The sequence below is a fragment of the Ambystoma mexicanum genome, chromosome 12 (genome assembly GCF_040938575.1).
Source record: "Ambystoma mexicanum isolate Mex_15411 chromosome 12, UKY_AmexF1_1, whole genome shotgun sequence".
In the NCBI taxonomy this organism is placed as follows: Eukaryota; Metazoa; Chordata; class Amphibia; order Caudata; family Ambystomatidae; genus Ambystoma; species Ambystoma mexicanum.
The window spans coordinates 991,827,057-991,841,097 of NC_090936.1; the positions used below are offsets into that span (position 1 = coordinate 991,827,057).

Here is a 14,041-nt window from a genome sequence, read left to right on the forward strand (position 1 = left end):
CCCTTGATAACCAACACTGTTACCAGGATGCTTTTCTGAATAGTGGAACAGAAATTCATGGGACAGTATGAACTTATAGCTACATTCAGGATAGCCTCCAGTTATACCAGGTGACCAAGACCTAATGTTGTAATAAACTATTACTGGTGCTTTTCAGATCAGTGAAACACAGATTAGGGTAAGCAATAACGCTTTACTCTATTTTAGGGTTGCACAAAGCAGACCAAGTTCAGTAAAACACACAGTACACTTATTAATGGTACACAGCTATTCAAGGTAGGTGAAACCTAAGGCAGACTTATTCTAGACACACTATCAGCAGCTCAGGAGAACCAAAACCCAGTTGGTGAACTTGTACACTTGTATTCTGAAAGAAATAGTTGGGTGAAGCCAACAGCATTAATTTTGGGAAGAGTAGGATCCTATTCACAGGCCAGTAAAACAAACCTACATATACTTTTAAGAATGGCAGAACACATTTAAAAAAAAAAGGGAAGAACTATTGTAACTACTTGTATTTCAGAGGGACAGTTACCAACTCTATTACAAGGAAGTAACTTTTGAAAACAAAACAAGTACCAAAGTTCACTTTAGAGTGGTAGAAAAGGGTCCAGGAACTTCAGAGAAGACACTCTAGATGGAATCCAGCATTGTGCCTGGACAAACTGGATGAGGGAACTCTCAATCGCATGAATTCGCCCCAAAGCTTCACAAGACCATCAAGGTAAGTAATACCCCAGCCAACACGGCACCTTAGCACCGTAGAGTTTACTGCAGGAAGTCTTCAGAATCTGCATTCGAAACCTGGACCTTGAATTCCTTGTCGTGGTGACTAAAGAGCCATTGAAAGGGAATTTGCAGCAGGGATCAATATGTAAGGCTCTTGTAGTTTTTCCTCATGGCTGGATGCGGCTCTGAGGTTTTGTCACCCTAGTCGGGAGCCAGGAGAAGATTGAATATCGCGGGTCTTATTCTCGTCGCTAATCTGGTCCAGCACTCTGGTAAGGGGACTTCAAGGACTCAGTCTCTGGAGGTCTAGCAGGATGCCCCCAAATTTCAAGATTTGGAATTTGGACGACCGTGCACTGTGCAATGGCTCGAGCTCCCAGGGTATTGGGGGTGTTGCAGCACACGTTGAGATGGCTCAAAATGCAGGTTATTTTAAAAAAATATATTTTTATTGGTTTGTAATCTAAATATTACACATCTTAAACAACCCCCCCCCCCCCCCCCCCCCCCTGATCCCTCCCTCCACCCCTGGATGGCAGACAACCATTTGAGTTAGTCTTCAATTGTCCTCTTACTTTAGCTATAAAATGTTCAGGATACAGATCTTGTGCAGGCTCCATTGGAGAATGTAATCGCTCTGCAGCTATGTCAGGATGGTGCCCCAGTTTGTGTGGAAGTCTTCTGGACTTCCCTGGATTTTGTATGTCATCCATTCCAAAGAAATGAAATTCCATACTTTCTGGAGCCATTGCCACTGTTTCGGGGGAGGGGGTCTTTATGGTGTGTTCTGTGTGCCGTATTGCAGAAGCCTGCCAGCCAGTTCCTAACTTTGAGGCATTCTGTTCCCTGCACCATTTTTCCCTACTTGTTCTTTAATATCCTTCCAAAAATGTATTGGGGCCGTGCAGCTCCAACACACCTGTTTCCAGTTGCATGCAGCCTCAACAGCAGTTCTCGATGATGGTTGGATAGATTATCTGCAATCTTTCGGGGGTGAGGTGCCATTGGAGAAGGATTTTTTTTGCCATGTTTCTATGTTCTATAGACCGTGCCAGTTTTGGGATTTTATGCCATACCTCCTTCCATTGTATGGGTTCTCCCAGCGTCCTCTCCCACTTCATGTAGTTCCATTGCACCTCTCGTTCATTCAGGAGATTGTACAGCTTCGATACTAGTCTGTGGGACCCAGGGTCCATTGTCATGAATAATTCAAATTTTGTCAGCTGCCTTGTGGCAGCCTCCCTGTTGGCCGGGGTCGCCAGCCAATGTGCTAATTAAAGGTGTTGATACTCATCTGATGGTTTCATTCCCAGCTTCTGAATGCATTCCCGGAATTTCCTGATTGCTGTACCCTTGTACATCTCAAATTATGGTACATACTGCTTGTTTCTAGCTAGCAAAAGCGGTGTGGTCCATCCCCGGTTGGAAGTCTGGGTTCCCAAACATCGGTGTGAATGGTGACTGGTACGTCGTCTGCTTTCCTCGCTTGACTGCTGCGTCCTAATCACCAATCCTGCTCCCATCACTTTGCCAACTTTGGTATTTGGGTACCTATATCTCCTGTTTCTCCAGAGTAGGTTTGAAGGAGGGGTGCCAGCCACTGCTTAGTTTTCTTTTGCCCAAATGTGTAGAGGGGTGTGCGCTACCCATTCCTTTATTACTCGTAATTGTGCAGCTTCATAGTATTTCCTGAAGTGGGGGAGTGGCAGTCCACCTTGTTTCTGTGCTTTAGTGTCATTGCTATTCTTGGTTTCTTGTTTTGCCATATTTAGGCAGTTAACTTGTTGACCTGAAAAAATGTTTTCGGGAGCTTTATCGGGAGCATCTGGAAATGGTATAGGAGCTTGGGTAGAATGGTCATTTGATCGCTGCCATCCTGCCCCACCATGAGATGTTGAGGGGGTTCCATTTCTCTAGGATCACATTCAGCTGGGTTATTAAGCTCGTAGTTGGCTACATATAGGTGTCACCGATGGTTTTAGCTTGATTCCTAGATAGGTGATTTTGTTGCTTTGTTCATACTGTTTTTGCGGGACAGTTCTCAGAGTCCACAAGGGTCCATTGTCTGGTTTAGGATCTCTGATTTATGTTTGTTAATTTTGAGACTGGAGATGGCTCTGAATGTGCAGAGTTCCTGAAGTAGTGCTGGGAGAGATTGGTCTGGATCTGACAGGGCCACAAGCATGTTATCTGCGAAGGCCATTGTTTTGTTCTTTCCCTGCCATCTGGATACCCTTAATCTGATGTAGCATTCATATTATCGTTAGCAGGGGTTCCAGGTACAGTGCATAAAGGAGGGGCAACAGCGGACATCCTTGTTTTGTACCTCTAGTTAATTCCACTCTGGGCGATAGGAGGCCATTAATTGATATCCTCTTCAAAGAAGTCTTATAGTTGGCCTTAACCATTCATATGTATGTTTGCCCGAGGCCCATGCGTTCCATCGTGGCCAAGAGTTGCGTCCATTCGACGGTCGAACGCTTTTTCAGCGTTCAAAGCAACTAGTATTGCCTGTGTGTTTGTGCGTTCTGCCTTTTATATAAGATGACATACTCTTCTGGTATTGTCCGCTGCCTGTCTCCTCCACCAATGTTGTCAAATGTTTGGAGAGTCTATCCGCCAGTATCTTAGTATAGAGCTTGGCGTCCAGGTTAATTAAAGCAATTGGTCGGTATGACCCTGGTAAGATTGGATCCTTTCCTGGTTTGGGAAATATCACTAACTTTGCTTCGTTCATTGTGGGTGTTAAATTGCCTTGTACCTTGAAGTTGTTGAATAGCTTTGTCAATCTAGGGACTAGCAAATCTTGGAAAGTCCTATAGAAGACCTTGGTGTAGCCATCTGGACCTGGGGCTTTATTCTTTCGGAGCTTCTTGATTGCCTGTATTATCTCTTTTAGGTTGAATGTCCATCTCTAGTGATTGCTATCGCCATAGGTCGTGAAGGGACAGTTTTTCGAACGCCTTCTTCATTGTCTTCGAGGCTGTATTTGCTTCCGAGCGCGTTTTGGCGTTTTGGCGTTTCTCTCGTTTGGGGTCCCATGCTACATTTAAGGCCCCTCCTAGGATTGTCCCCAGTTGCGTGTTCTTTGAGTGCCTCTAGGATGCCTTCAATAAATCCCTCCTGTCCCGTGTTGGCGGTTTATATTGATGCCAGCGTTAAAGGTTTTTCTTCCAGTCTCACATTTACGAAGAGGTATCTTCCCTCGTCTGCTCGAAAGTTCTGTGCCTGCAGCCTGTCTTGTATAGCAATGAGGACTCCAGCTCTTTTTCCCTCCACATTGAACTGGTATATATGCAAGGCCCCTCTTATTCTAGTCTTGGATCTCTCGCTCTTTTTTTTTTTTAAATGTGCGTTTCTTGATACATGATGTCTGCTCTCATTCTCCAGGCTGGTCTATCCAGTTTTGCTCTTAGTTGGTGTGTTTATCCCCCCTGACATTGAGATAGGATCTTTATCTGGCCTTTGTTTCTTATCCATGGTTGATTGGCTCAATCGTTCCTCCTTGTTGTGCCCTTCTGTCCCTCCCTGTTCCACTGTCTCGATTCACTGCTGTCATCCCTACCCTCCCACCTCCCTTAACCCTTCCCCTTTTCCCCTTGAGGGGGTGGGGGGGGGCTGGGGTCCTAATTGCACTAAGACGTATTGTCTTGCGCTTCTGGTCCCCTATCCGCCTCAAAGTCCCGTTGTGGGGGATCCTACACCCCACTATGGATTCCTCACTCGATCTGACTGATGCGTGATAGATCTTGGTGTCTGCGGTTTCCGCTTTATGTGCTCTAATTATTCATTGCTCCTTTGCCTCTTTTCGTTACTGTCGTCCATCCTGCTGGTCTGTTTGGGCCTCTTACTCTGCTTTGCGGGGGAGAGGGGGCTTGGGAGTTTCCTTTTTGAACTCTGTAGCCCCAGAATTCGTTTGCCTTCCTCACAAGTTGTTACCCTGTGTTAGTTCCCCTCCCATGTGAAGAGGAGGCCAAACGGGAATGTCCATTTATATTTTACTTGGTTTACTACTAGATGCTGGACCACTGGACTCGTATTCCGTCTCTTCAGGAGGGTTGACTGTGCTAAGTCTTGATATAGGTGAACTTCTTGGCCGTTTATTTTCATAGGAGTTGCATACCTAGCCTTGCGCAGAATCTGTTCTTTTTGGGAGTATGACGATATGGCTGCTAGGACGTCCCTTGGTCTGGACCCTGTTTCTGTTGACCGCTTGAGCCCCGCCTATTTTTTTCATTTTTTTTTTCCACCACCTGTGGGTCTGGCCTCCCCTAGGATTTCTGTAAAGAGTTGCAACACGGTTCCCTGTAGGTCTCCGTTCTCAATGGATTCAGGCAGGTTCTTTATCCTTATGTTAGATCTTCTTGAACTGTTCTCCAAATCTTCACATTGGAGTTCCAGGTTGGCAGACACTCGAGAAAGCTGTTCTAGTATCTCATCTGACTTTGAGAATCTTCCTCTACCTGCTGGACTTTTCTTTCAAGTGTATCTGTACTTTCCTCCAATTTCGTTAAGTCCTGCTTGACTTCCTCTAGTATTTTCATGTCTTCCCGCACCATTTTGAATTGCTCCTGTACGGATGCTAGTAGCTGGGATTGTAATTCTTTGAAGCAGTTCTGCATGCCTGTTTTGCTCATCGTGCCCTCCATGGTGTTTGGTGTAGGGTTGTGAATGTCTGATAATGACTCCTGTGCTTTTGTATTGGGTGGGTCTTGTGCGCTCCCGAGCTTTTAAGTTCCGGGTTTTGGTCCAATATTTGGCCATCAATGCGTGTATTAGTTGGCCATGGGCCACATCTGATTCGGGAGAATTTTTCCCTGGTACTTACTGATCTTTTGGAGATTCTGTGTCCCTTCTCCAGCATGGGGTCTGGCATGGATTCACAGGCTCATGAATATTCCCAGTCAGGCTGGGAATCCTCGATATAGAAAAAATCAGTATCAGTTTCGTTTCTGATCTGCCTTCCAGGTAGGGGTAGACGTGGATCCCCTGTAGGCACAGCCGTGCCGCCACAGGTGCGAGGCACTTGGTGAACAGCCTGGGTGCCGACTTCAATCCGAACGGGGGGGCCTTGAACTGGTAGTGCTGCCCTTGGACCACGAACCTGAGTAACTTTCGGTGTCTTTTTAGACTGGGGATGTGGAAGTACGCATCCTCCAAGTCCAACGACGACAGGAAATCGCCCTCCTCCAGCTGTCCCAGCACGTGCTGGAGGGTGACCATCCGGACCTTCTGTGCCTTGATGTACTTGTTCAGTCGTCACAGGTCCAGGATGGGGTGCAATCCTCCTGTCCTTTTTTTTACGAGGAAGTACCTCGAGTAAACTCCGGAGCCCCGAAGCCTCTTTGGGACGAGCTTGATGGCACCCTCCTTGAGCATCGCCCTTACTTCCAACAGTTGAGGGATGTGATTTTCCTTCCTGGCCACTGGTGGAACGCGAGGCCACTTCTTCTGAAACTCGAGGGCATGCCCTTGGGCCAGGGTGTCCAGCACCCAACAGTCGGTGGAGATAGACTCCCACACGCTGACGAACCTCGCCAGCCGACCTCCCACCGGGGTGCTTCGGTGGGGGCCCGACCCCGCGCTCTGTTCAATCTTGTTTGGAGGCCGCCTTGCCTCCTTGACCTCCCTGTCGACGACGATGGGCACCACCAGACTTGCCGCGTTCCCTGTAGGCTTCCTGGGACGAATATCTTGCTGCTTGGCGGTACGTGGAGGAGTCACTGCCGGATCCCTTGGAGGCACCTTGTCTGCCTCCGGAGCTCCGAAAGGACGGCCGTCGTTGTTGGAGCACTCCCAGTGCCCGGGTAGTCTCCGTGTCTGTCTTGTTGGCCTGAAGGGACTCCAACAGCCTTCCCAAACAGGTTGTTCCCGTCAAAGGGCATGTCCAAAACCTTGGTTTGTACGTCCTGGCGGAAATCCGTCACCTTGAGCCACCCTCGTCTCAGGCAAACGCCGTTGCCCAACTGACGGAAAACTGTGTTGGCGATGTCCGTTGCCACCGTGATGGCGTGGTCCGAAGCAATGTCACCTTCCTGTAGGATTTCAAGGGCCTCAGCCCTTTTGGTGACCGGAAGGAAGTCCAACAGAGGGGCGATTTTGAAGCAACTCCCTGTCGTAGGGGGCTACGATAGCCAGGGCGTTGGCCGCCTTGATAGTCGTCGCTGCGGATGAGATGACCCGTCATCCCCTCGTGTCCAGATTCCTGCCCTCGCCGTCCGGCGGGGAAGTTCATGTCGAGGCCGATCCCCCCACCCCCCCCCCACCCATCTTTGCCTCCGCCGAGATGACCGAGCGCCCGAAGGCACAAGGGGCAGCGTCGGGGACCCGGTACTTCTTGTACCGGTCCCTCTTTGCCGGCCCCGTGGCAGGGTTCTTGAGGAGGGCGAGCCCCTCATCCCAGATGTCATCAAGAAGTGGTATGGCGAGGACCGTCTTCCTTTTAGCTTCGCGCCGTTGGTAAAGGAACCCTTCCTTCTCCTCTGGGCAGAGCTGAAAGAGCTCGGATGCCCTGGAAATCATGGCATGAAAGGATCCAATCTCGTCGGGCGGGGACGCCCGAGCAGGGGGCAACGGGGGACACGTCCCGTCGTCATCTATACCTGTTGTAGCCGTGTCCGTGCCTGTATCATCCCTGTGGGTAGTAGACTGGGGGGAAGGCAGAGCAGGCCGCCGAGGAGGGAGAGGTGGCGTAGGATGCGTCCTCTTATGCGGTGGACTTTCCGAAGGTACTGGCTCCGGTTCCCCCGTCGGGTCTGGCTCAGGTACCTCTGTCGGGGGAGGGGCCACCTTGTCCTTCTCTCCGAGCATAAGGATTCAATCGCTGACAAAATGGCCTCCGAAGTGTCCTGCGGCGCTGGAAACGACGGGCACGAGGGCTCTTGAGGAGCCTCGTCGGCGACACTGGCGCTCTCGTCGTCGCCTTCGCCAGGATCCCTCCCGATGGGCTGGGCCTCTTCCACAACTTCAATGAGCTCTTCTTCAGAGGTTGTGTCCGTATCCACGATGGCCACCTGCCCCTCCCCCACCTTTTCCAACGAGGACTTTGTGGGGGTCTTCTCAATGGGCCTGAAAGATGACTCCCTCCGCGGTGGCAGGGAGACTCTGGGTCCTGAGGTCGCCTCCACTGGCGTAGCCTCCACAGGCTGAGCCAGGGCTGCTGCGAGATCCTCAATCGAGTTCTTAGCAGGGTGAATTAAGGCCATCATCACCTTCTGTACGCCTGGGGCCTTCACCTTGGGGGGAGGGTCTGAGCCTTGCTCCCCCTCTGCTGGAATCTTCGAGATCGACCGGGGCCTCTCCAGAAGCTTCACCGGGTTCTTGGACTTCCTCTTACCTGAGACAGTGTTGGCTCGCGGTTGATGGCGCCGGGGAGGATGCGCCCTGCCTGGCAGCCAAGGAGCCCGACCGTTCGGCGCTCCCGGTGCCCGCGGACTCGCGGTGCTTGGCCTTTTGTTGGGCCTCCGTCACCGGGGCACCCTCACAGGACTTAGAAGACTGCTCGGACTTCTTTTTCTTCTCGCATGACGGGCTCTTCCCTTCCAGCCAGTTGGCGAGACAGAGGTGGCGATCCTTCATGGTCCGCTCCGACATATTCCCACAAAACGCACAGTCCTCCTCCGTGTGGGTCTTGTCCTCATGGAGACAGTAGAGGCATAACGAATGCTCGTCCTCCTTGAAAACATTCTGAAGCTGGCATCCAGGGCAGGTCCTGAACAGCTTCCCGGGCGTCGAGCTTCCTTTCTCCTGGGTCATGTCCGGGGTAGGCCTCGGAACTTCTGGAATCCTCAAAGCGTAACTCGACGAAATCTTCACCCTTAAGGGGCGTAGAAAACTCTGAAAATGGATCCCCGTTGATCGGATGTAGAAACGGTGGAGCTTGAGGCTCTAATTAAACGAAAAATGAGAAAAATCTCCTTAAAGCGCTAAAACGCAGCAAAAGCTCGAGAGCTACAGCACGAGGACTCCCAACACTTGAACGTGGGGTAAAAATCTGAGGATGGCTGCCAGAGACGGGGCTTAGGGAGAGGGCAGTCATTAGCTGGGGGCAGTATGACCCAGAGACCAGTGATTGGGTACTACTAAGAAAGACAGATCAGAAACAAAACTGATACTGATTTTTTTCTATACCGAGGATTCCCGACCTGACGGGGAATATTCATGAGCATGTGAATCCATGGCAGACCCATGCTGGAGAACAGTTACAGGTAAGTAACTTGTTCCTTCCACTCTGTCTTCGGGGGGCACTAATATGGTGAGCTCTTTTAGGTGGGCACGTGCAGACCACCACTTCCAAAGTAACCTGACCCAGGACACCTAGGTCCTTTTTATATTGCCGCCTGATTCAAAGGGTTTCCTGGTGGATATATACCTTGTAGCAGGTTTGCAACTCTACAGAGTGTTGCCCTCTGTTGGCTACCCCTGCGCTCTCTTCTACCTCCATTTTCACAGCACGGGGTAGCCTAGGAGGGTATATCGTGGGATTCTGTGGCGGGATGGATTGTGCGGAAAAGTCGTCCCCCGCCGCCCCCCCCCCACCCCCCTTCTGAGTTGCGCCGTGTAATAGGCTATTTTGTACTCGCTGTGCAACCCCTTGGCTGATCTCCCGGTCCATCCGTAGCAGGTTAGCGGTCCCGTTTGGATCTTGGCCGTGTGAGCTACTAGAAGACACTGGGTGGGGGGGGGGGGTATTAACTCGGATAGGTTTGTCTCTGCGATCTTCCTGATGATTCTTTTTTTTTTTGGCAGCCTTTCCTAGTAGGGGCTGATAGTCTGCCGCTTTGCGCCCCGTGTCTTGGCCCTGGCCCATGAGGTGGGTGGGTGCGCCGGTAGCCCTCTTGGTGCCTGACTGGGGCAGCTTTGGATCCCATTTGTACGGGGGACCGTAAAACGAGCTCCTCTTCGTGCTCTTGCTGCCTGCGTCCCTGTGCTTTGGTATCGGTGATCCGCTCACCCTGGTTGTGATCCCTCAGGGGCGCTGCCGGACGGCCGTTAATACTCCCACCACGTCCGGGCAAGAATGGTCTGTGCGCTCCGCGAAGAGCATTGGATGTGGGGCGGGGGGGACAGGGAGACCACAGTCCTAGATGTGCCCACTCGGGATGCACTGGTTGGCAATTGCTGTTTTCCTTGCCCCGTCTGTGGCCGAAGCGATCTGCACGCCACTTAGTAGGTGTAGAGGCTGCTTTGCGAGTTTCTTTCTGGCTGCAACTTTCGGTGCCTCCCGGAGTGTAAGTGGGGGTCCTGGAGTGCACCACCTTTCAAATGGGGAGCTGCTATACTCTGCTGCGGCACTCGTTGGTCTTTACCGGCGACTGCACTCTCCGGTGCCCTTTCAGCTTTCCCACCTCTGGTTGCCGGAGTCTCTTGCAGTACTATGCCAGCGTCCTCACTCGGGGCCGGGCTGGCTTACTCCTGCATGGCGGGCAACTTGTCTCAGATGCCCTGGATCTGCGTCCTCTTCCTGAGGTCTTCACGCATATAATTTGGGCTGGAACTCACCCAAACTGCTTATTTGTTTGCTTCAATTATGCAGCCCGGCGGGGAGAGACCCTCACGTATGTCCTCCACAGCCAGCCGCCATCTTGGAATCAAAATGTAGGTTATTTTAACATTAGTCCATCTCGCCAGCCCTCTGGGTAGCAGTCTTCGCGTTCGGGACACAGAGGTCGATTGGAAGGAAGGGTCACAGCAGACTTCGGTTACACAGCAGGTTCTCCAGAAGCTGGAAATGGCTACAGCTGTTTGTTCTTGATAGTCCTCTTCGGTTTTCGACTTGTCAGCTTCCAGGTTCAGAATATTTAACGGGAACTACAGCACAACTTCTGAAATCTTCCCCAAAATTTGAAAGAAAGGGGCAGTCTGGCTGTCCAAACAGGCCAGCCAGCCCCCCAAGGTGGAAGACATAGGGTTGTGGAGTTTTGGTCTCCTCACTCGCTTCCTGCCTCCTCAGACACTCTGGAGCCTGGGCAGGGAATCCAAAGAATTCCTGACGAAGACCAAACCTCCACTGAGGTTGTTCCTGCCTACAATGGCATGGGAAAACTCAAACGGCAAGTACACAATAAATGGTGAAATATGGAGCCCACCATTTTAACAAAATGGTCGCCCATTTGTGCTTTACTGAGGCCGAATTAACAGCCTGTTAGTGGCTAAAGGTAGTTACACTGCCACTAGCCATTCAAGTAAACTCGCAATTGTAAAACAAATTTACCAGGTACATTGTATCCCCCACAGCACCCCACATAAGGTGGGGTGTGCTGACTCACTTATACAAAATGTAAAGGGGATGAAAATCCCTCTTTACTACTTGGAACAGTAGTTATCCCACGGGATGACACCGGATCCCATAGCCCAAAGGTTGTAGGAAACTATAAACTTAAACATACACTATGGAGAGACATACAGGTCACCATAAAGAGTAAAAGACTAGGTGAGGGGAGGAAAAGATTTCCCCTTCACCTAGGGACAAGGACAAATAGTTACCAAGTCCAAGCAGAATTTTCTGGGGTTGCCACAGGTCATAAAGATTCATCATAAATATGAACATCTTACTGAACACCTAGTATCTTAAATGGGTAAAGATATTCTACTAAGCCTCCTGCCCTTATCCCTTTCCCCCTTCCCATGCACTTGTGCGATCTAAATGACACCTGGCCTAGTAAGATCGTCGTCTGTCATCCCTTTGTTTCCCCCTCCCTTGCCTGCTTGTGTACAGGCGCGTTGCAAATGCCATATATCATATACTGATCTGTGTAATACACACAACCAATCGGTTTCTCAGTCAACCAGGCATCTTTTCAATACTTGCCCCTAGACTTCGACCCTCATGGAGCACATCAGTTACATTCTAGAAAATGCCATGGATGTCAATCTATCTGGGGGAAAAGGGATGGATAAACTGTCAAAGGAAAATTAACATTTGGTTCTTTTCTCAGTTTAGAACTTGATTTCACGCTCACCCTTTTCTATCCCTAATTATGCCAGAGAAATCTTGCACGGTATCTTGTAATTTCGCTGAGCCCATTGGAACATTGGGCTAAGAGAAACTGCCCTCATGGTCCCCTCTTGCTGTTGGAATGTTTTTAGGCTTGCTTTCAGCCTGTGGTATGTAGGACCCATCAAGCTACTTGCGTGTTAAAGCTGAAACTTAATTTCCCCTGGTCTTGGCAGCAGTGGCTGACTGACTTTACCAAGGAGCCCTAGTTGTAAGTTCCATTGTGCACTGTTGGGGAATGAGGGTTGTCTTAAACTCGGTCTCCCTTGCCCTAATTCTGGCCTGCCTGGGCCTGTTAAGAAGCCACTACACATGCCCTAGGACATTTATTGATAATTCAAGTAATGTTTGTCTTCTCTGCACTGGGAGCTTCTAGAAGGTAATTGGACCGTTCTCTTTGAAATCTTCACCTCATCCCTCCTTTCACTACCTGGTGCCCAATATCCTATTAATGTATGGTGGTTTCATATGTAATGTGTAGGTGATTTCTTTCTGATTTTGTTTGTTTTTTATCTCAGGTTTCGCTCCAGGTCTTAATTATCATAACCGGAAACTACAATTTCTTTAATCTGCTAACCATTGTGCTGTCCTTCTCATTACTGGATGATGAACATGTGGGAAGCTGGCTGGGCCGCAGCAAGAAGAAACCTGCTCCTTGTAAGTCCTTGTAAAAATCTGATGTTTTAGAGGAAACCTCTTTGTACACTTTGCATTCATTTACTTTCACTTTTTTGGAAACTGCATATTTGTTGACATTTTCCATAAACATTGGGGGTGGGGGTTTTATACAGTATACTAATGTGGTGGGGTGGTTGCTTTAGTTGACGCTAGTAATTGTGGCCTTATCAAACACTTCGGAGTCCAAATAGCCCAGTAGTGGCTGTGGTATGAGGCCAGTCATCTGTGTGAATACACAATGTCTTGCAAATATAACTGCATGGCAGTGAAAGATTAACATCTGCATGCTGACAGTTTTCTTAAATGTTCAACAGTATTGCAATCATTTTTTGTTTAACCTCCTTTTTCTGATCTGTGACAAAATAAGTATGGCTTTCTGTTTTATTCTGAAGCCAGAATAATAATCAATCCTGCATGTGTCTCTCTGCAGCTTGGACATCCACCTTGCTGTCCATCCTCTGTGTCTTGCTGGAGCTCGCTGTCTATGGTTTACTGCTCTACTGGAGTGCAGTTTACTTTGGACTGAAGATCAACTGGGAAAGCCACATCATTGAATCCAAGCCAGGTATATAGTCTGTGTCCTTCTATCTGCATTCTAATCCCGCTGCCCAGAAAGGTTTTCTCCATTATCGGATTTTGTTTTACCTTTAGTCTCCAAGCCTAGCTTGTGGATCAAATAGGAGTTCCGCGCATGACTTCTGGATGTCTTGCTTGCTTTGAGGGTCATACAGGTGATTTGGAAATTACGTACATTTTGATCGGTTTCCCCGCAGGCTGCTTTCACCAAAGCACGGTTCTACAAGCCTGGTTTCGGCACAGCAGGGAAACATTACTTTTGAGTACCCCAGTCTGGCTTTTCCCAATGTGGGGGACACCCTGGCAAACCCCTGTTTTGTGTGCCCCCCCCCCCCCCCCTGGCCAGTCATGTTCACTGGAGGGCCACTCTCCCCTGATTTTCACAACCTCCCCCGCTCCCCAGATCCCCTCTTTACCTCGGTCGGTGCCATCACCAGTCGGCTCACTTCCTCTATACTCAGTAAACTCCTGCCCTGTTACCAGACAGGCTGCTGTTCGATGAAAGTGGCCTGTCTGATATTTGAGGCACATGGGCTGTTCAGAAAGTTGTCTGTGAATGTCTTTAGTAGTGATGCAAGGTTGAAGGCCAGTCACTGAGGCTGGATGAGTTACACTAATGAATGCACTTGGCAGATGGGATTTATAGGCCTTCATTTTACATGACAAAATCCAAGTACCCATGGCTATTTAGCACAATGTGTCGGCAACAAGATGAGATCTGTGTTGGTTTCTTGGTGTCCCTCGATGTAGAGCTGCACCTCATCCAGCAGCAATAGCCACAACTGTAGATTCTGCAGTGTTTGTAGCGAAGTATCCCCAATACAAGTCTTTACTCCCAAGGCCCACTCTCCACTGTCTGGGATGTATACTTGGGCCAGCTTAATTCTAGTCTTCAATTGCCTTGTCAACCTCTGTTCATGAGAATTCTCAGATGTGTGAATTCCCTCTGCCTTAGAGACCCCCAGCAACTTTGCTGGATTTTGAGGACTTAATTATTTTACCTGGAGAGAGAGAGACCCTTTTTCCCAATCATGTATTTTGTGATTTTTTTTTTTTTTCTAA

General features: G+C 49.4%; 1 protein-coding gene across 2 annotated transcripts in view; it reads left to right on the forward strand.

Moving 5' to 3' along the window:
• The window catches only part of LMF2 (lipase maturation factor 2), a 482,758-nt gene that overhangs the window by 221,250 nt on the left and 247,467 nt on the right, over nt 1–14,041 (forward strand). For both annotated transcript variants that reach the window (XM_069629496.1, XM_069629497.1), the window contains exons 6-7: nt 12,244–12,382; nt 12,834–12,968. In XM_069629496.1, the coding sequence (XP_069485597.1) occupies nt 12,244–12,382; nt 12,834–12,968 (274 nt within the window). The remainder of the gene's footprint in view (nt 1–12,243; nt 12,383–12,833; nt 12,969–14,041) is intronic.